Genomic DNA, 21,968 nt, shown 5'->3' on the forward strand with positions numbered 1-21,968 from the left:
TTCAAATGTTATTACAGTATTTTTTAAATCACAATGTACACGGTCATACATGATTCTTAATAAATTTCAGTTAGACATTTATTTAATGGAAATACAACAATTTAATTTCCCTTTGCAGGACCATTCGTTGTACATCTTTATTTTCTCATTTTTGTATTTCAAAACATGATCACTTGTACAACAATATCATGAACAAAAACCTAAGGTCACAAATGTATCCGTAATGACAATATATCGCTTTCTTTTCATGCTAAAAGGTTCGAAAATGATGCATTGATAACTTTTACTTATCAACATATTCACCCATTCAATGAACAATAAAGGTGTAGTTGTGTGAATAAATAATACAAAAAGGACCATTGGAACCATTACAAAAAAATAAACAGAAAATGTGGTTGCCCCTTCATTGACGTAACGATCATTTTCCTTCATAAGAATAAAAAACTGGGACAAAATATTTTGATAACACTGCTTAAGCTAAAGGGGAAAAAGTCAAACAATAGTGAATACATTTAGGAAATGGCCCTTTCTCCATCTCTGGTGTGTAATTCGTACCTAAACTGGAAAAAGGCAACTACTTGATTCCTTTATTTCTTCTTCTATAGGAGGGAATGAACTCTACAGGAGTTAGCTTGGTCCCATTCACTCTCTGAACAAATCTAATACAGTAACATCATCCTGGCCTCTTTTTTATTTTACAATCAAGAAGTATTTCTAATGTTTTATTACAGAAAAAAACTAAAATAAAACACATTAGTGCAGATGATGTCAATAATTTGTAAAATGATAAACAATAACACTATTAAGCGCACATACAGAATATAAAAACGTTTCAATAGACTGACAAGACAGTAGGTGAGGTTTCTCATCAGTAGAGGCTAGTTATACCAAGGATGAAAAATGTAATTATCAATAATTAATTAAAAACAATAACAATTACAACACTCTAAACTACTCTTTTTAGTTCAACAGTGAAATTTACAATGGAACAGAATAAAAATATACTCAGAGCCTAAAACCCCCCAAAATATGGGTAAAAATAAATAAAAGCAACTCAGAAAAGCAGTCAAGTGTCCTTGTTATGCAGTCAAGTGTCCTTGTTATGAAACAGTAGGGTTGTGTGAGGGAAGAAGAGGTGAGGTGAGGCTAACTACTCCTATGACACTGGTTTACTATGCTTGGGTATGTCCAGGGAGATGTGGGCTGCATCCAAATGGAACCCTATTCTCTATATAGTGCATTACCTTTGACCAGAGCCCTGTAGGCGCTGGTCAAAAGTAGTGCACTATATAGGGAATAGGGTGCCATTTGGGGCACTCTGTGTTAGCTTCTGGGATTCATGAATTCATTCGTTGACTTGTGCGATGATCATATCATGGATGATATGGGGGGAAATTACACTGATGACATTGGTGTTATTAAGTATCATCATAATACTTAGCACCCGTGTGGACTTCAATAAGCAATTCAATAAATGGCCATTAGGTTTGCTTTCATATGTAATCTACAAAATAATAATCTCAGGTTATAGGTCATTTCAGAATCTGATTATTTGTATGCGTTGAGGTTTTGGAGATTATTCCAGCATATCTATCATCTTTTATGAAGGTTGATTGTTGTTGCTCACTAAATGGTTTCTCAGAGATATCTGATAGACTGTTAATTGTGACTAGAGGGGAAGCAGAGTGGTACTGCAGATCTGTAACCACTCAGGATTGGCAGTTGTGTGTTACTGAGGCCATCCATGTGACATATATCTCTCGGGACAGGAGAAGGCATGCTGGGTGTGAGAGTCACATGGGTTGAGAACAGAAAAACTAACATCTGAAACCCACAACTCTAAAACTAGACTGTGGTTTTGGGCCAAACATATTCAGAGTTCAGAGATTTAGACTTTTTAATGGACGCCATGTTGCCACCAAAAGTTCCAAGACAGCTGCATTTTAGAATGCAAATTGGAATGTCATTGGTATGGAATATTTGATGCCAAAATGGTGTACAGTCATACAGAACTCTGGAATCCTAAGGCTCTGAGAGTCTGAGTACAAGGCCAAAGAAAGGCAGAGTGTGTGGTGATGATTTGGGTTGGTGTGTGTGTATTTGTACTGTGTGTGTGCGTGGGACATGTGTGGCTTGTGTGTGTAGCATGTGTGTGTGTGTATGTAGCGTGTGTGTTCTTCTCAGCATGTTGTGGCCAGGGACTGGTGTATAGGTGGCTGGAAGCAGCGGACATGCTCCACGGTGGAACTATCCGTCTCCACAGCCTTCATGTACTTGTTAAGGATGGCAAAGATCTCATTGTTCAGGATCTGGTACTTCCTGATCCGATCAGCCATCTTCTTCAGCGGCTGTGGAGAGAGAGAGAGAGAGAGAGAGAGAGAGAGAGAGGGAGGGATAGCGAGAGAGAGAGAGAGAAAGAGATAGCGAGAAGGAGAGAGATATCGAGAGATAGCGAGAGATATCGAGAGATGGATTGCGAGAGAGAAAGAGAGGGATAGCGAGGGATAGCGAGAGAGAAAGAGAGAGAGGGAGGGATAGCGAGAGAGAAAGAGAGGGAGGGATAGCGAGAGAGAGAGAGAGAGAGAGGGAGGGAGGGAGGGATAGCGAGAGAGAGAGAGGGAGGGATAGAGAGAGAGAGAGGGAGGGATAGCGAGAGAGAGAGAGAGGGAGGGAGGGATAGCGAGAGAGAGGGAGAGAGGAATAGCAAGAGAGAGAGAGGGAGAGAGGGATAGCGAGAGAGAGAGAGAGAGAGAGAGAGAGGGAGGGAGGGATAGCGAGAGAGAGAGGTAGAGAGGAATAGTGAGAGAGAGAGAGGGAGAGGGAGGGAGGGAGAGGGAGGGATAGCGAGAAAGAGGGAGAGAGGGAGGGAGGGATAGCGAGAGAGAGGGAGGGAGGGTTTGAATCGTATGATAGAATTAAAACCACAGACCAGGATTGTAGTAGCCAAGAACTTGCCACAAAGATGATGAGCTTCCTCTCCTCATATATATCTTTCTCGTAAAAAAATAAAATAATAATAATAATAATAAAAATTTAAAAAAATCACCAGCAGTTGACATATCCCTAAATCAGTGGAGGCTGCTGAGGGGAGGACAGCTCATAATAATGGCTGGAATGGAGTTAATGGAATAGCATCAAACACATGGAAACCATGATGTATTTGATACCATTCCACTGATTCCGCTCCAGCCATTACCACGAGCCCTTTCTCCCCAATTAAGGTGCCACCACCACCTGTGCCCTAGATCCCTTCTTATTTCTGTGCTAGCATGCTGGTTAAAAGTGTGTAGATGTGTGCGTAGCGTCAGTGTGTACCCACCACGTTCTTGATGATCTCATCCTTGCCGTCCTGCCTCTGCACCTTGAGCAGGTGGTAGCAGAAGTCAAACAGGTCGAAGCGGCGCTGCTGACCCAACAGCACGATGATGGAACAGCCTGCCCAGTTCAGCCCGTCACCAAAACACTGCCTGCAGAGGACACGCACAGGGACGGCTTGCTGTTACTAACTTAGTAAGTACTTTGTATTTGTAGAAAACACTTTACAAATCAAGCTTGATTGATGGGTTTATCTATTACTGTATATCTGCAGTAAAGTCTTTGGTGCCCTGAGAGGACTACAGTAACTAAATTGTTACTGTGTGTGAGTGTGTGTGTACACTGCCATGCCCCCTACAGTAACTCACTCTGCGGTGAACTCGTGAGTGCCGACAGGTATGCAATAAACAAACTGCATGGCGCTCCAGAGGCGGTGGAACTCCATACACTCGTCCACGTGCATCACGCCGTTTGTGGGGGGCGGGCCTCGCCACACGGCGTCCTGCAGGAAACTACGGATCCTCGTAAGGATCACCTCGAACATAGACAGGCCACAGCAAAGACGCTCCTTGGTCAACAGATCCCCCTCACGGGCTATAGCTATTTGCTGAAAAAGAGGAGGAAAGGAAACATTAGGACAGGAAAGAAGAAGGAAAGGATACATTAGGAGAGGAAGGAGAACAGGGAGTAAGGAGGAGCAGATCAAATAGGGAAAGTAATTGTAATTGTCTTGGAACTTTGGTGCCAATATGGCTGCCCTTTCAAATTCTACATTTCAAACCAAGATTGCGGAAACTGTCTAATGGCTGTGGGTCAGGACAGAGAGCTAGGTGATGAGGTATGGATGGTGATGACAAGAAGGTAGAGTAGAGAGCCAGGTGATGAGGTATAGATGGTGATGACAAGAAGGTAGAGTAGAGAGCTAGGTGATGAGGTATAGATGGTGATGACAAGAAGGTAGAGTAGAGAGCCAGGTGATGAGGTATAGATGGTGATGACAAGAAGGTAGAGTAGAGAGCCAGGTGATGAGGTATAGATGGTGATGACAAGAAGGTAGAGTAGAGAGCCACGTGATGAGGTATAGATGGTGATGACAAGAAGGTAGAGTAGAGAGCCAGGTGATGAGGTATAGATGGTGATGACAAGAAGGTAGAGTAGAGAGCTAGGTGATGAGGTATAGATGGTGATGACAAGAAGGTAGAGTAGAGAGCCAGGTGATGAGGTATGGATGGTGATGACAAGAAGGTAGAGTAGAGAGCTAGGTGATGAGGTATGGATAGTGATGACAAGAAGGTAGAGTAGAGAGCCAGGTGATGAGGTATAGATGGTGATGACAAGAAGGTAGAGTAGAGAGCTAGGTGATGAGGTATAGATGGTGATGACAAGAAGGTAGAGTAGAGAGCCAGGTGATGAGGTATAGATGGTGATGACAAGAAGGTAGAGTAGAGAGCTAGGTGATGAGGTATGGATGGTGATGACAAGAAGGTAGAGTAGAGAGCCAGGTGATGAGGTATAGATGGTGATGACAAGAAGGTAGAGTAGAGAGCTAGGTGATGAGGTATAGATGGTGATGACAAGAAGGTAGAGTAGAGAGCCAGGTGATGAGGTACAGATGGTGATGACAAGAAGGTAGAGTAGAGAGCCAGGTGATGAGGTATAGATGGTGATGACAAGAAGGTAGAGTAGAGAGCCAGGTGATGAGGTATAGATGGTGATGACAAGAAGGTAGAGTAGAGAGCTAGGTGATGAGGTATAGATGGTGATGACAAGAAGGTAGAGTAGAGAGCCAGGTGATGAGGTATAGATGGTGATGACAAGAAGGTAGAGTAGAGAGCTAGGTGATTAGGTATAGATGGTGATGACAAGAAGGTAGAGTAGAGAGCTAGGTGATGAGGTATAGATGGTGATGACAAGAAGGTAGAGTAGAGAGCTAGGTGATGAGGTATAGATGGTGATGACAAGAAGGTAGAGTAGAGAGCCAGGTGATGAGGTATAGATGGTGATGACAAGAAGGTAGAGTAGAGAGCCAGGTGATGAGGTATAGATGGTGATGACAAGAAGGTAGAGTAGAGAGCCAGGTGATGAGGTATAGATGGTGATGACAAGAAGGTGGAGTAGAGAGCCAGGTGATGAGGTATAGATGGTGATGACAAGAAGGTAGAGTAGAGAGCTAGGTGATGAGGTATGGATGGTGATGACAAGAAGGTAGAGTAGAGAGCTAGGTGATGAGGTATAGATGGTGATGACAAGAAGGTAGAGTAGAGAGCCAGGTGATGAGGTATAGATGGTGATGACAAGAAGGTAGAGTAGAGAGCTAGGTGATGAGGTATGGATGGTGATGACAAGAAGGTAGAGTAGAGAGCTAGGTGATGAGGTATGGATGGTGATGACAAGAAGGTAGAGTAGAGAGCCAGGTGATGAGGTATAGATGGTGATGACAAGAAGGTAGAGTAGAGAGCTAGGTGATGAGGTATGGATGGTGATGACAAGAAGGTAGAGTAGAGAGCTAGGTGATGAGGTATGGATGGTGATGACAAGAAGGTAGAGTAGAGAGCCAGGTGATGAGGTATAGATGGTGATGACAAGAAGGTAGAGTAGAGAGCTAGGTGATGAGGTATGGATGGTGATGACAAGAAGGTAGAGTAGAGAGCTAGGTGATGAGGTATAGATGGTGATGACAAGAAGGTAGAGTAGAGAGCCAGGTGATGAGGTATAGATGGTGATGACAAGAAGGTAGAGTAGAGAGCTAGGTGATGAGGTATAGATGGTGATGACAAGAAGGTAGAGTAGAGAGCCAGGTGATGAGGTATAGATGGTGATGACAAGAAGGTAGAGTAGAGAGTTAGGTGATGAGGTATGGATGGTGATGACAAGAAGGTAGAGTAGAGAGCTAGGTGATGAGGTATAGATGGTGATGACAAGAAGGTAGAGTAGAGAGCCAGGTGATGAGGTATGGATGGTGATGACAAGAAGGTAGAGCTCACCTGAGGGGTCCCCAGCCTCTCGATGAGGGGCACCAGATGGAGAGGAGCATACTTAGCCTCCAGCCTCTTCATCCTGACTTCCAGACGCTCCCCCTCTACACACACACACACACACACACACACACACACACACACACACACACACACACACACACACACACACACACACACACACACACACACACACACACACACACACACACACACACACACACACACACACACACACACACACACACAAACAAACGTTACTACACCAATCACATCAGTCAGATATGCATAATATTGACTGCCTTATCCCCCCCCATCCACCTTGATCTCAATCAGGATCCACACGCCTGGACCTGTATCACATACCTTTGATGTAGACCCTGGGGAGGATGTTCTGGAAGGGGGCTGCATGAAGCAGGTCACACACTTCCTCCTGGGACTGTGGTTAACACACACAGACAGAGGGAGAGACAGGGAAACACCGAGAGAGAGGCAGAGAGAGGTGACATTGAACACCAGCCAACATCTCTCCTGGACACATCTACACTACATGGGGTGGTTAATGGTGATGGGAGGGAGGTGTTATACTCATTAGTAAGGAGTGGAGTCAGAGGTACATAAGCTGTGAGAATGTGTGTATAAGTGAGAAAGTAGTAGGCTAGTACAGTTATGATGAGATAATCAATCACTAAGTACAGTACATTACACTGGACTGATGTGTCATTGGTCTGATCTAACCTCTGGTAACCCCCCCCACTGTCGCACTACAGGCTACTGTCACTCAGGTCTGGCTAACCAATAGGAATGGCTGGAATATGGAATCAGCAAACGACAAGAGATCCAGATCAGGAAAGCTCCATTAAAACACTATGGAAGACAGAATGATCTGCATGCTGTGATCAGCCAGTACAAACACCCACCCACCCACCAAACCCACCCCATGAGGCAGTCAGAGGGAGACACAGACAGACAGACAGACCAGAGGGTGTAAAGAGTGACAGTCAGGCGTTGAGAGAGAAGTCAGTGTTGACAGAGAGTATGGAGGCAGAAGTGAAGTTGAGCACATGAACTCAGCAAAAAAAGAAACGTCCCTTTTTCAGTACCCTGTCTTTCAAAGATAATTCGTAAAAATCAAAATATCTTCACAGATCTTCATTGTAAAGTGTTTAAACACTGTTTCCCATGCTTGTTCAATGAACCATGAACAATTAATGAACATGCACCTGTGAAACGGTCGTTAAGACACTAACAGCTTACAGACGGTTGGCAATTAAGGTCACAGTTATGAAAACGTAGGACACAAAAGAGGTCTTTCTACTGACTCTGAAAAACACCAAAAGAAAGATGCCCAGGGTCCATGCTCATCTGCGTGAACGTGCCTTAGTCATGCTGCAAGGAGGCATGAGGACTGCAGATATGGCCAGGGCAATAAATTGCAATGTCCGTACTGTGAGACGCCGATGACAGCGCTACAGGGAGACAGGACGGACAGCTGATCGTCCTTGCAGTGGCAGACCACGTGTAACAACACCTGTACAGGATCGGTACATCACACCTGCGGGACAGGTACAGGATGGCAACAACAACTGCACGAGTTACACCAGGAATGCACAATCCCTCCATCAGTGATCAGACTGTCCGCAATAGGCTGAGAGAGGCTGGACTGAGGGCTTCTAGGCCTGTTGTAAGGCAGGTTCTCACCAGACATCACAGGCAACAACATTGCCTATGGGCAAAAACCCACCGTCGCTGGATCAGACAGGACTGGCAAAAAGTGCTCTTCACTGACGAGTCGCGGTTCTGTCTCACCAGGGGTGATGGTCGGATTCGCGTTTATCGTCGAAGGAATGAGAGTTACACCGAGGCCTGTACTCTGGAGCGGGATCGATTTGGAGGTGGAGGGTCCGTCATGGTCTGGGGCAGTGTGTCACAGCATCATCAGACTGAGCTTGTTGTCATTGCAGGCAATCTCAATGCTGTGCGTTACAGGGAAGACATCCTCCTCCCTCATGTGGTACCCTTCCTGCAGGCTAATCGTGACATGACCCTCCAGCATGACAATGCCACCAGCCATACTGTTCGTTCTGTGTGTGATTTCCTGCAAGACAGGAATGTCAGTGTTCTGCCATGACCAGCGAAGAGCCTGGATCTCAATCACATTGAGCACGTCTGGGACCTGTTGGATCGGAGAGTGAGGGCTAGGGCCATTCCCCCCAGAAATGTCAGGGAACTTGCAGGTGCCTTGGTGGAAGAGTGGGGTAACATCTCACAGCAAGAACTGGCAAATCTGGTGCAGTCCATGAGGAGGAGATGCACTGCAATACTTAATGCAGCTGGTGGCCACACCAGATACTGACTTACTTTTGATTTTGACCCTCCTTTTGTTCAGGGAAACATTATTCCATTTCTGTTAGTTAGATGTCTGTGGAACTTGTTCAGTTTATGTCTCAGTTGTTGAATCTTGTTATGTTCATACAAATATTTACACATGTTAAGTTTGCTGAAAATAAACGCAGTTGACAGTGAGAGGACGTTTCTTTTTTCTTTCTTTTTTTGTTGCTGAGTTTACTTTACAGACAGCCACCCAGAAACACACAGGTCACCTCTATCATGGAAGCCAAGGACATGGAGAGATACTTTAAGATAATCACTTTTTATTATCAATTTATTTCCAAACATAGAATAATGATTGCAATCTTGGATTGTTCTTTATTTCTTACAATAATTTTAAAAATCTCAATCCTTGGCTTTCATGGTCCTCCGGAGGTAAAACTTTGTGTGCCAAAGTAAGATGGTGAATATAAAAAAAGAGAAACACGGCAGCCCAAACCAACAGAGAGAGAGATGGAGCTCAGTCAGGGTGTGTGGCAGCCCAAACCAACAGAGAGAGAGATGGAGATCAGTCAAGGTGTGTGTTTTTTTACCAAAGACAAGACCTAGATTCTTACCACCTGTGGTAGTTTGCCAGCGTGTAATAAAGAATAGAGTTGCAATTCAGATACAGTCAATATCAACATTTCTGGAGGGTGAAACTTTATTAAGACTGAGATAGAAACAGATATATTAAACCAGACAGGAGGAGAAATAGCCTGACGTGTATCAGTCCCTCTTTCTGAGTATGCTAAGGTGACCCTGAGAGAGAGAGAGAATAAGAGAAAGCGGGAATGGGAGGAAGAGAGGAGAGGAAAAGAGAGGGGAGAGAAGAAAGGGGAGAGGAGAGAGGTGATGGATAGTATGAGAGGGGAAGAGGAGGGAGAGGGGAGAGGAGATAGAGAGTATGAGAGAGGGAGAGGAGAGAGGTGATGGAGAGTATGAGAGGGAGAGGAGGGAGAGAGGAGAGAGGTGAGGAGAGAGGTGATGGAGAGTATGAGAGAGGGAGGTGATGGAGAGGGAGAGTATGAGATATGGAAAGGAGGGAAATGAGAGGAGAGAGGTGATGACAAGGGAGAGGAGAGAGGTGATGATGAGGGAGAGGAGAGAGGTGATGATGAGGGAGAGGAGAGAGGTGATGGAGAGTATGAGAGGGGAAGAGTAAAGGAGAAAGAGAAAGGGATACAGGTGAAGCAGAAAAGGGTGGGGAAAGGAGGGAAGGACAGAACAGAGGAGAGGAAGGGATAGAAGTGAAAAAGGAGAAGAGAAGGAGGGACTCACCAGAGCTTGTTCGATGAGCAGACAGAAGAGGATGGCGTTCCCCACCTCTCTGAGACTCTGGAAGACATCTGTCTTCAGCTCTGCATACTCTATAATGTCCTTCAGCTGGTGGTGGAAGAACTCCAGGATACCTGGCAGGGAAGGACAATTAAATGTATTTTCTAAAGCCCTTTTTACATCAGCAGATGTCACAAAGTGCTTTACAGATACCCAGCCTAAAACCCCAAAGAGCATGCAATGCAGACGTAGAAGCACAGTGGCTAGGAAAAACTCCCTAGAAAGGCAGGAACCTGGGAAGAAACCTAGAGAGGAACCAGGCTCTGAGGGGTGGCCAGTCCTCTTCTGGCTGTGCTGGGTGGAGATTATAAAAGTACATGTGGCCATTAAGGCCTGAACACAGCTAAAAGTTACATCTTCAAAGTGAAAATAGTTAAATGTTAAAACAACAGATCCGATCACATGGAGTTAAATACTATAAAAGGGACTGTCCTTGACTGATAAACACGCATCAGTAGCTTGATGGAACATCCAGTTATGGTAGGATTATGAACTGCATCATGTTGACTATGACGATGTATATTCCGTCACTGTGCTCTCTATGACCGAGATCAGGCATACAGGAAGTCCATTAAAGTCCCGTACGGCCTGTTACGGTACAGAACACCCCTAATCTACCTAGCCTATAATCCCTGGGCATAGAGAGACATGCTAAACCAGCATATCTCATTTGATCAAACGGGTTTCAAACCTGGGTTGTCTGTATGAGTCATGGCTGTGTTAGCCATCTGAGATAAAGCCTAGACATTCACTGAACTACATCTGCCTACTGTATATCAACCGACCTGGGGATCCGTACTCGTGGCGCGGCAGGCGACAGATCTTGGGCATGACCTCGATCAGAGTCTTCACATACTGCAGGATAGTGCCCTGCAACTAGAGAGGAAAGAGAAGAGGAAGATGAAGAGGGAGAAGGAGGGTAAAAAGATGAGATTAGTTGGATATACTGTTTTTAACAGAGCGCTGGTATGTAGGAGTACATTCAGACAATAGTAAAAGAGACAAATAGCCCATAATACCAGGCTCTTGACTATCTTGAGCAGTTCCTCCATCACCACGGCGATGCCCTGGTAACCAAGGAGACGGCAGATGGTTTTGAAGTGGGGCGGGCCTACGAAGTTCCTGTAGGAGCTATAGATGTGGGAGTAGGCAATGTTCAGAGGCTGGGGGAGGGATAAAAAAATATCAGAAGCATGCTCTCAAAATAGGTACAAATGTTTCTCATTTCTTGAGTTGTATTCAAATAGGAGACCATATACAGTACATACCTTAGACCCATACAGGTAGTACGGCTGCACGTTGGCCGGCTTGTCTCGCTGAGGCTCCTGGGTAAAGGGGATGGCAGTCCGCACGAAGCTGAGGACACAAAGAATGAACGAGCTAGAGGTAAGGGGTCATGAGCAGGAGTCCACTTAGGTAATGACTAAATGGAATATAGATAACCAACTGCTGAACCTGAGCGATGAATTGGTAGACCTGCAAAGAACTGTAAGCTAGGGAACATGTCCAAGACTATCAATAATGACCCACCCACCCCCCCCACTGACCGGTTGGTGGAGCCGTTGTAGCAGTAGTTGGGGAGGAAGTCAAAGTTGAGTTCCCAGAAGACATGGAGCGTGATGCGTCCGTAGGGGGCAGACACATTGTGGTTGGCCTCACGGAACATGGCGTCGAAGCTGTCCAGGGTCATGTGCTTCGAAAGCAGACGATGAGTCAGTCTGTTGATGTCCATCAGCCACTCCAACTCCTGATGGGTGGAGTGGTGTGTGAGAGAGAGTGAGTGAGAAAGAGAGAGAGGGGTGAGGTAGTAAGTGATTGAGTGATGGGAGAGAAAAATCAACATCATAAATAACATCAACTGCTGATGGGTGGAATGGTGAGAGAGATAATAAAAGCTGGTAATATCATGTGGCCAGTGGGGCCCGAGAGGACAGGAAAGGGCCCATGAGAATGTGTGATATGTTACCAAGGACTGACAGTATGCTATCTGAGAGAGTACATTTGACACAGGACTGGGAGTGTGAAAGAGGGTTGTGTGTGTGTGTGTGTGTGTGTGTGTGTGTGTGTGTGTGTGTGTGTGTGTGTGTGTGTGTGTGTGTGTGTTCGAGGGTTGAGACTACAGTATACAGTATGCCCCTGGTATTCTCACCACTATGGAGGTGAGGTCTTCACTCTCAAAGCGGCTGATGGCCTGGTCCAGAGACTTGTACATGGCTGCTGAGATCCTCTGGGTGATCAGACGGTTCAGATCGATGGAGCGACCCAGAAGCTGGAGAGAGAGAGGACAGGATGAGAGAGAGGGAGGGAGGGAAGGGGGAAGAGAGCGAGAGAGGGGGGAGAGGGTGAGAGAGAAAGAGTGAGGAGAGGAGAGCGGTAGAGAGAGAGGAGAGGACGAGAGACAGGAAGGGAGAGGGAGGGGGAAGAGAGCGAGAGAGGGGGGAGAGGGTGAGAGAGAAAGAGTGAGGAGAGGAGAGCGGTAGAGAGAGAGGAGAGGACGAGAGAGAGGAAGGGAGAGGGAGGGGGAACAGAGTAGGAAAGAAGAGAGAGGAGAGAAGGAGAGAGAGGTGTACCGCAATGACAGGTATGACAGGGCGGTGTATGACAGGGCTAGGGTGACCACGTTTAAAATACCCAAATTCGGGACAACGGAATGATTTTTCGGGACATTCGCGGGACAGTGTAGCCAACACATTAATAATCCCCCCCCCCCCCACACACACACACACACACACACACACACACAAAATAAATCTCCCTCCCGCTGCACCGAGCTAGCTAGCAAGCTAATTGAAGCACAACTAATAAGCATAGAGAGCCTCACAAGTTTCACGAAATGACCTTATATCTGTCAGTCTAAATCGGCTATTTCCTTCCTTTGTAGCTCTCCATTAGACACACGCTTTTTGTAAGTAACAAAGGGCCAAAATGCGGGACTGTGGTCACCCTTGCCAGGGCGTATTCCAGGGCGATGTAAGACAGACCTACCTGTACGTGTCTCTGTTTGAGCAGGGTCTCATAACGGTTGGAGGGGGGATAGGGGATGATCACACCATAGTTTTTACACTCTGCCCTGAAACGCTTGTCCAGGAGGACACTGTGGAGCAAAACACACAACAACATCCTTCACTGCTTGATTTAACCCCCCCCCCCCATCAACATGATTCAGTTTCCAGCCGTCTCTTACCTTCCAGACATGGCTTTGTAGTAGGCAAATATCTGGTCAGCCAGCTTGTAGACAAACTGATCGAAGCACAGGTTCACCTGTAGGAAAAACAGCATTCCTAACTCACTACATTTACATTACATTTAAGTTAGCAGACGCTCTTATTCAGAGCGACTTGGGATTGGTGATGAATTACTTGTCATTATTTGATTTCTGAGACGGCCATCTTTGTTTCGTGCTAGTTTACCTCAGCCTCTATCTCATCGTAGAGGAACTGTTTCTTGAACTTGGTCAGAGCGTAGTAGCCACTGTCATTGTAGAGGTCCAGAGGGTACAACACATACCTGGGAGAAACAGGCAGGGTGGCATCAGCAGGCACAAACACATACAGACTCAGTATGGACACAATGACAACAGAGAGACAGCAAACACCATCTTTACGTCGCTTTCCATCACTTCCTCACCTGCACCTGCACACACACGCATACATACACACACACACACACACACACACAGAGTGGTCTAAACAGTGTCTTACTCCATCATGGATGGCTCCTTGGTCTCCAGTATATGGTCTGTGAGGATCCAGGGCATGGACATCTCGATGGGGAACTGGATCCTGCGACCCATGGTCAACTCCAGGAAGAACTCTCTGAACCACAGCTGAGACAGGTCACAGCAGTGCTGCAGCGCCTCTGGAGGATGGGAAGGGAATAACATGACATTATTAGAGGAAGCACTTTATGAACCACATCTGAGACAGGAAACAAGTGTCCCTTTTCACTCGGGGTCCCCCTTCCAGCATTGGGGAAAATCCCCCCCAATTAGATTTCAGCGTGGGCGTGGACATCGACCTTATGTAGTAACAGCAGTGCTGCAGCACCTCTACAGGACAGGAGGTAAATAACATGATATTATTACAGGAGGGTAGGTGAATAACATGATATTATTACAGGAGGGTAGGTGAATAACATGATATTATTACAGGAGGGTAGGTGAATAACATGATATTATTACAGGAGGGTAGGTGAATAACATGATATTATTACAGGAGGGTAGGTGAATAACATGATATTATTACAGGACGGGAGGTAAATAACATGATATTATTACAGGAGGGTAGGTGAATAACATGATATTATTACAGGAGGGTAGGTGAATAACATGATATTATTACAGGAGGGTAGGTGAATAACATGATATTATTACAGGAGGGTAGGTGAATAACATGATATTATTACAGGACGGGAGGTAAATAACATGATATTATTACAGGAGGGTAGGTGAATAACATGATATTATTACAGGAGGGTAGGTGAATAACATGATATTATTACAGGAGGGGAGGTGAATAACATGATATTATTACAGGAGGGAGGTGAATAACATGATATTATTACAGGAGGGTAGGTGAATAACATGATATTATTACAGGAGGGTAGGTGAATAACATGATATTATTACAGGAGTGAGGTGAATAACATGATATTATTACAGGAGTGAGGTGAATAACATGATATTATTACAGGAGGGAGGTGAATAACATGATATTATTACAGGAGGGAGGTGAATAACATGATATTATTACAGGAGGGAGGTGAATAACATGATATTATTACAGGAGGGAAGGTGAATAACATGATATTATTACAGGAGGGAAGGTGAATAACATGATATTATTACAGGAGGGAGGTGAATAACATGATATTATTACAGGAGGGAGGTGAATAACATGATATTATTACAGGAGGGGAGGTGAATAACATGATATTATTACAGGAGGGAGGTGAATAACATGATATTATTACAGGATGGGAAACAAGTACAAGGTGAGGATTGATCGTGATCTTGAGGGTGGTAGTGTAAGAAAGTGTCACATCCTGATCTGTTTCACCTGTCCTTGTGATTGTCTCCACCCCCCTCCAGGTGTTGCCCATCTTCCCCATTATCCGCTGTGCATTTATACAGGTGTTCTGTTTGTCTGTTGCCAGTTTGTCTCGTCAAGCCTACCAGCGTGTTTTTCGTACTCCTGTTTTCTTGAGCACATGTTTTCTAGTTATCCCGGTTTTGATCAGTCTGCCCGCCCTGACCCTGAGCCTGTCGTTCTGTACCCTTTGACACTGCCATGGATTACTGACCTCTGCCTGCCCTTGACCTGTAGTTCGCCTGCCTCCTGTTTTATAATAAACGTCTGTTATTCGAACTGTCTGCATATGGGTCTTATCCTGAGCCCTGATAGGAAAGCATGACCCTGTTTGTGTGTGTGTGTGTGTGTGTGTGTGTGTGTGTGTGTGTGTGTGTGTGTGTGTGTGTGTGTGTGTGTGTGTACATACCGCTGAAGTTGAGCAGGTGTGTGAAGAAGAAGGAGTGTTTGTGGAAGTCTTCTATAGCCAGGACTATGGGTCCATCCAGACTGCTGCGTAGAGTCTTCTTAGAACCACTCTTATCGGCTATCAACGACTCCAGCATGGTACGGACCATGTACAGCTGGAGAGGCAGGGAGAGAGAGAGAGAAAAAACGAAATAATACTATTCTTACCATTTCCCTACAAAGTCCCTGTACTTGATCCTGTCCCTACAACCTGCCTCTATCCCTGAGCAACATCTGTCTCTTCCATCCCCCGTTCCTAATTCCCCTAGCCCTCTGTTATCCTCTCTCTCCCCTGGTGTACCTGTGTGCTCGAGGGTCCCACAGCTCTGCGGGGCACCTTGATGTCGAACCCTCCCTTGGGGTCCTTCTCCCCCCTGAGACAGGGGTCATTGGGAGGCTCCCGAGCCCCCTCCCAGTCACAGATGGTCTTACGGATTGCCTGCAGGACACTAGAGAGAGACCAAGGGTTATCAGAGAATCAGCATTATAGGGAATGACCATCTGAGCGTAACCCAAATGGAACACTATTCCCTATATAGTGCCCATGGGGTTAGGGTGCCATTTAGGACACAGCCTAGCTAACTATGGAAGGTCCATGGTTCTTCTGTCTCTAGCAAACAGTGAGAATTGTGCCATATGCACACATGAGTCTTTGAGGGGACTTGAACCTTTTTATCAAGACCACCTAGAAAACAAGATGTTACAGAACATCTTAGGAGGTTCTCTTGCCTGAAATGTGTTACTAGTTGAACAAGAATGAGTGCAGCCAGTACGGTACCTGATGAGAACGTTCTTCTTCTTGCGTACGGCCTGACGTAGAGGCTCTCTGAGGGTCATCTGGGCAAAGTCCTGCAGGGCTGCATAGATGGTGTTCCTTATGGCCTGGTTGAATACGCTCTCCATACGACCCATCAACACCTACAACACAGATACCATCACCACTTCCATAATAAAATACAAAACATTTACAAATATCACCACCTCCATCTCCATCACCACCTCCATCACCCCCTCCATCACCATCATCCCCTCCATCACCACCACCATCTCCACCACCTCCACACCCCCCCCCTCCATCATCACCTCCATCACCATCATCCCCTCCATCACCACCACCATCTCCACCACCTCCATCCCCCCCTCCATCATCACCTCCACCCCCACAGCCACCCCCACCCCCACCACTTCCATAATACCCCCAAAAATACCAAATAGCACCATCACCCCCTCCATCACAACCACCCCCTCCACCACCACAACCACCCCCTCCTCCACTTCCATAATACCCCCCAAAATAGCACCATCACCACCCCCTCCATCACCACAACCACCCCCACCTCCATCACAACCACCTCCATCATCATCATCACCACCACCAGCCCCTCCACCACTACCACTTCCATAACAAAATACAAAAAAAAGAAAAATGCCACCATCACCACCACCTCCATTACCACCTCCATTACCACCACCTCCATCATCATCACCACCACCATCTCCATCATCACCACCACCATCATCATCACCACCACCTCCACCACCACTTCCTCCACGACCACCACTTCCTCCATCATCATCATCACCACCACCACTTCCTCCACCACCAACCCTTCCTCCATCATCACCATCACCTCCACCACCTCCATCATCACCATCACCTCCACCTCCATTACCACCACCTCCATCATCATCACCATCACCACCACCACCACTTCCTCCTTCATCATCACCATCACCATCACCACCACTTCCTCCTCCATCATCACCACCATTACCATCATCTCCATCATCATCACCATTACCTCCATCACCACCACCTCCTCCACCACCACCACCACCATCATCACCTCCACCACCACTTCCTCATCACCATTACCACCACCTCCATCATCATCACCACCACCACTTCCTCCTTCATCATCACCATCACCACCATCATCATCATCACCTCCACCACCTCCATTACCACCACCTCCATCATCATCACCTCCATCATCATCACCTCCACCACCACTTCCTCCTTCATCATCACCATCACCTCCATTACCACCAGCTCCATCATCATCACCACCATTACCACCATCATCATCATCACCACCACCTCCACCACCACTTCCTCCACCACCACCACTTCCTCCATCATCACATCACCACCACCTCCATTACCACCACCTCCATCATCATCACCACCAATGTAGCCACATTTCAACCAAGACGCACGGTGGTGAAATGCTGCTATGTTACTATTCTGTAAGCGTCCCAACGATGACATGACAAAGCTCTCGGTTGGTACAGTGTGTGTTTCTGACCTGCAGTCCCTTGATCATGGCGATGACCTCGACCAGGGCAAACTTCTCCTCTGAGGTGTAGTTGTAACGTGTAGCTCTCTCATACTCCTCCGCTGTGCCAGGACAGTCCTTGTTACAGAACTTATCTGTCGGGTGGACCAACTTCCACGAGTACTGAGAGAGAGAATATGGTGTCAGAGTAAACTGAAAATCACAGGACCTAGTAGAAATACAATAGAAATACAATTACTTTATTCATTCAAATTATAATATTTTTATGGGACCAAGAACGGACTACACACTGCCCCTTCTTTGACATAAACACACACACACCCTGTTCCCCTACTCACCACTTCCATGACGTGTGTGCTCCACTTGGACAGCAGCTGTAACCCTCTGAGTGCCAGGTCAAACAGTTCCCTGTATTCCTCGTCTGATTTCTGACTGTCCAGGCCTGACCCGGTCACTACCTCACTGTTACTGTAGCGAGCCAGCTCAGAGATGAACCGGATGTGGTCGTCTCGAATCTGAACCATCTGCTCACACAGGTTGTACTGGGGAGAGATGGAGCTCTGGGTACACGTCCACCTGTAGGAGAGAGGTCAGAGGTCAGGGTTCACACAGGTTGAACTGGGGAAAGATGGAGCTCTGGGTACACGTCCACCTGTAGGAGAGCGGTTAGAGGTCACACAGGTTGAACTGGGGAGAGATGGAGCTCTGGGTACACGTCCACCTGTAGGAGAGAGGTTAGAGGTCACACAGGTTGTACTGGGGAGAGATGGAGCTCTGGGTACACGTCCACCTGTAGGAGAGAGGTCAGAGGTCACACAGGTTGAACTGGGGAGAAATGGAGCTCTGGGTACACGTCCACCTGTAGGAGAGCGGTTAGAGGTCACACAGGTTGAACTGGGGAGAGATGGAGCTCTGGGTACACGTCCACCTGTAGGAGAGAGGTTAGAGGTCACACAGGTTGAACTGGGGAGAGATGGAGCTCTGGGTACACGTCCACCTGTAGGAGAGAGGTCAGAGGTCACACAGGTTGAACTGGGGAGAAATGGAGCTCTGGGTACACGTCCACCTGTAGGAGAGAGGTTAGAGGTCACACAGGTTGAACTGGGGAGAGATGGAGCTCTGGGTACACGTCCACCTGTAGGAGAGAGGTTAGAGGTCACACAGGTTGAACTGGGGAGAGATGGAGCTCTGGGTACACGTCCACCTGTAGGAGAGAGGTCAGAGGTCACACAGGTTGAACTGGGGAGAAATGGAGCTCTGGGTACACGTCCACCTGTAGGAGAGAGGTTAGAGGTCAGGGTTCACACAGGTTGAACTGGGGAGAGATGGAGCTCTGGGTACACGTCCACCTGTAGGAGAGCGGTTAGAGGTCAGGGTTCACACAGGTTGAACTGGGGAGAGATGGAGCTCTGGGTACACGTCCACCTGTAGGAGAGAGGTTAGAGGTCACACAGGTTGAACTGGGGAGAGATGGAGCTCTGGGTACACGTCCACCTGTAGGAGAGAGGTTAGAGGTCAGAGGTCACACAGGTTGAACTGGGGAGAGATGGAGCTCTGGGTACACGTCCACCTGTAGGAGAGAGGTTAGAGGTCAGGGTTCACACAGGTTGAACTGGGGAGAGATGGAGCTCTGGGTACACGTCCACCTGTAGGAGAGAGGTCAGAGGTCACACAGGTTGAACTGGGGAGAGATGGAGCTCTGGGTACACGTCCACCTGTAGGATAGAGGTCAGAGGTCAGGGTTCACACCCAGGTTGTACTGGGGGAGGTGAAGCTCTGGGTACAAGTCCACCTACAGGAGAGAGAGTCAGGGGTTAGGGGAGGGGTGTCAAACTCATTCCATGGAGGGCCGTGTGTATGCTGGTTTTTGCTATTTCCTTTCAATTTGTGTCCAATTAAGACCTAGACAACCAGGTACGCAAATTTCTTACTAATCAGTGACCTTATTTCATCAGTCAAGTACAAGGGAGGAGTGAAAACCTGCAGACACTCGGCCCTCCATGGAATGAGTTTGACACCTGTGGGTTAGGAGCTGGGGTTCAGGACTTGTTAGAGGTCTGAGTTTACCAGTTTTCAGAGTTTATGAGTTTAAAGATGGCTGATGTTCTTACTTGGACTTGTTCTCCTCGTAGTGAGCGCTGGTCTCTATGTAACGTGATAGTTCTATCTGCATGTCTCCAAACAGAGGCACCACCTGCAGCTGAGGCATCAAACAAGACACAGACAGAGAGAGGGCTTCAGTCAGGAAGGAATCAAACAAGACAGAGAGAGAGAGAAAGAGAGAGAGAGAAAGAGAGAGAGAGAGAAGAGAAAGAGAGAGAGAAAGAGAGAGAAAGAGAGAAAGAGAAAGAGAAAGAGAAAGAGAGAGAGAGAGATTCAGTCAGGAAGGAATCAAACAAGACACACACACAGAAAAAGGGTTTCAGCCCGGATAGGAGGGTGATCAAAGAATATCATGATGTGAGAGTACAGACAGAGCCACAATGAAAAGTTAGATGGCTGTTTTGGTGTGGAGCACACACATACCCACACACACACTGACCTTGAAGAACTTGTCGATCTTTCCCAGGTTGATCCTCTTCTTGGCGTCTAGTTTGTAGATGTTACTGACGTTACCGTCCATCAGATAGAGACCAAAACCCATCACCTGACACACACACACACACACACAGTGATATTATACAAAACTGGATCAATGATATTTGACATACATTCAGAAATAACTCTACATATTCTGAACACTACTGGAAGCTACAGTTGAGGACCGCTAAGCAAGAATAAGAAGGCTATTAACATTTTAAGATCCAGACAGAGACAGGTATCTAGAGAAAGGCAGGTAGTTAAGATCCAGACAGAAACAGGTATCTAGAGAAAGGCAGGTAGTTAAGATCCAGACAGAGACAGGTATCTAGAGAAAGGCAGGTAGTTTAGATCCAGACAGAGACCGGTATCTAGAGAAAGGCAGGTAGTTAAGATCCAGACAGAGACCGGTATCTAGAGAAAGACAGGTAGTTTAGATCCAGACAGAGACCGGTATCTAGAGAAAGGCAGGTAGTTTAGATCCAGACAGAGACCGGTATCTAGAGAAAGGCAGGTAGTTAAGATCCAGACAGAGACCGGTATCTAGAGAAAGGCAGGTAGTTAAGATCCAGACAGAGACCGGTATCTAGAGAAAGGCAGGTAGTTTAGATCCAGACAGAGACCGGTATCTAGAGAAAGGCAGGTAGTTTAGATCCAGACAGAGACCGGTATCTAGAGAAAGGCAGGTAGTTTAGATCCAGACAGAGACAGGTATCTAGAGAAAGGCAGGTAGTTAAGATCCAGACAGAGACAGGTATCTAGAGAAAGGCAGGTAGTTAAGATCCAGACAGAGACAGGTATCTAGAGAAAGGCAGGTAGTTAAGATCCAGACAGAGACAGGTATCTAGAGAGAGGCAGGTAGTTAAGATCCAGACAGAGACAGGTATCTATAGAAAGGCAGGTAGTTAAGATCCAGAGAGACCGGTATTTAGAGAAAGGCAGGTAGTTAAGATCCAGACAGAGACAGGTATCTAGAGAAAGGCAGGTAAGACAGAGAGCTAGATGAGGCTCTTACCTTGAGCAGCATGTGTTTCTCGCTGGGCGTCAAGTACATCTTGTTCTCATAGTAATCAACACTGATGTTGACAATGTCTGCTAACAACTCCTCATAGCCAGGAATCACCTCCAGCTGCTGCTGCAGACACTACAGAGAAATATACACACTATTACTGCTTCTGCAGACACTACAGAGAGAAATATACACACTATTACTGCTGCTGCAGACACTACAGAGAGAAGTATACACACTATTACTGCTGCTGCAGAAACTACAGAGAAATATACACACTATTACTGCTGCTGCAGACACTACAGAGAAATATACACACTATTACTGCTGCTGCAGACACTACAGAGAAATATACACACTATTACTGCTTCTGCAGACACTACAGAGAGAAATATACACACTATTACTGCTGCTGCAGACACTACAGAGAGAAGTATACACACTATTACTGCTGCTGCAGAAACTACAGAGAAATATACACACTATTACTGCTGCTGCAGACACTACAGAGAAATATACACACTATTACTGCTGCTGCAGACACTAC

The 21,968-nt window shown here is 46.5% G+C and overlaps 1 protein-coding gene across 4 annotated transcripts in view; it reads right to left on the reverse strand.

Annotated features, from left to right (window-relative positions):
- Window positions 1-60: 60 nt before the first annotated feature.
- LOC139574565 (cytoplasmic FMR1-interacting protein 2) overlaps window positions 61-21,968 on the reverse strand; it is a 46,756-nt gene continuing 24,848 nt past the window's right edge. For 2 of the 4 annotated variants that reach the window (XM_071399271.1, XM_071399272.1), the window contains exons 8-30: window positions 21,428-21,556; window positions 20,375-20,479; window positions 19,944-20,032; window positions 18,171-18,408; window positions 17,842-17,994; window positions 16,311-16,450; window positions 15,834-15,981; window positions 15,495-15,648; window positions 13,700-13,856; window positions 13,409-13,505; window positions 13,183-13,259; window positions 12,984-13,092; window positions 12,148-12,267; window positions 11,546-11,745; window positions 11,267-11,354; window positions 11,018-11,161; window positions 10,784-10,874; window positions 9,939-10,072; window positions 6,657-6,729; window positions 6,300-6,394; window positions 3,684-3,922; window positions 3,320-3,467; window positions 61-2,348 (exon numbers count right to left, since the gene is read on the reverse strand). In XM_071399271.1, coding sequence (XP_071255372.1) covers window positions 2,181-2,348; window positions 3,320-3,467; window positions 3,684-3,922; window positions 6,300-6,394; window positions 6,657-6,729; window positions 9,939-10,072; window positions 10,784-10,874; window positions 11,018-11,161; window positions 11,267-11,354; window positions 11,546-11,745; window positions 12,148-12,267; window positions 12,984-13,092; window positions 13,183-13,259; window positions 13,409-13,505; window positions 13,700-13,856; window positions 15,495-15,648; window positions 15,834-15,981; window positions 16,311-16,450; window positions 17,842-17,994; window positions 18,171-18,408; window positions 19,944-20,032; window positions 20,375-20,479; window positions 21,428-21,556 — 3,096 coding nt within the window. In that variant the 3' untranslated portion in view covers window positions 61-2,180. Of the gene's footprint in view, window positions 2,349-3,319; window positions 3,468-3,683; window positions 3,923-6,299; window positions 6,395-6,656; window positions 6,730-7,213; window positions 9,242-9,938; window positions 10,073-10,783; window positions 10,875-11,017; window positions 11,162-11,266; window positions 11,355-11,545; window positions 11,746-12,147; window positions 12,268-12,983; window positions 13,093-13,182; window positions 13,260-13,408; window positions 13,506-13,699; window positions 13,857-15,494; window positions 15,649-15,833; window positions 15,982-16,310; window positions 16,451-17,841; window positions 17,995-18,170; window positions 18,409-19,943; window positions 20,033-20,374; window positions 20,480-21,427; window positions 21,557-21,968 lie in introns of those variants that run through there. The other 2 variants (XM_071399273.1, XM_071399274.1) reach the window with 2 other exon arrangements.

This window comes from Salvelinus alpinus, chromosome 4, assembly GCF_045679555.1.
Source record: "Salvelinus alpinus chromosome 4, SLU_Salpinus.1, whole genome shotgun sequence".
Taxonomy (NCBI): Eukaryota; Metazoa; Chordata; class Actinopteri; order Salmoniformes; family Salmonidae; genus Salvelinus; species Salvelinus alpinus.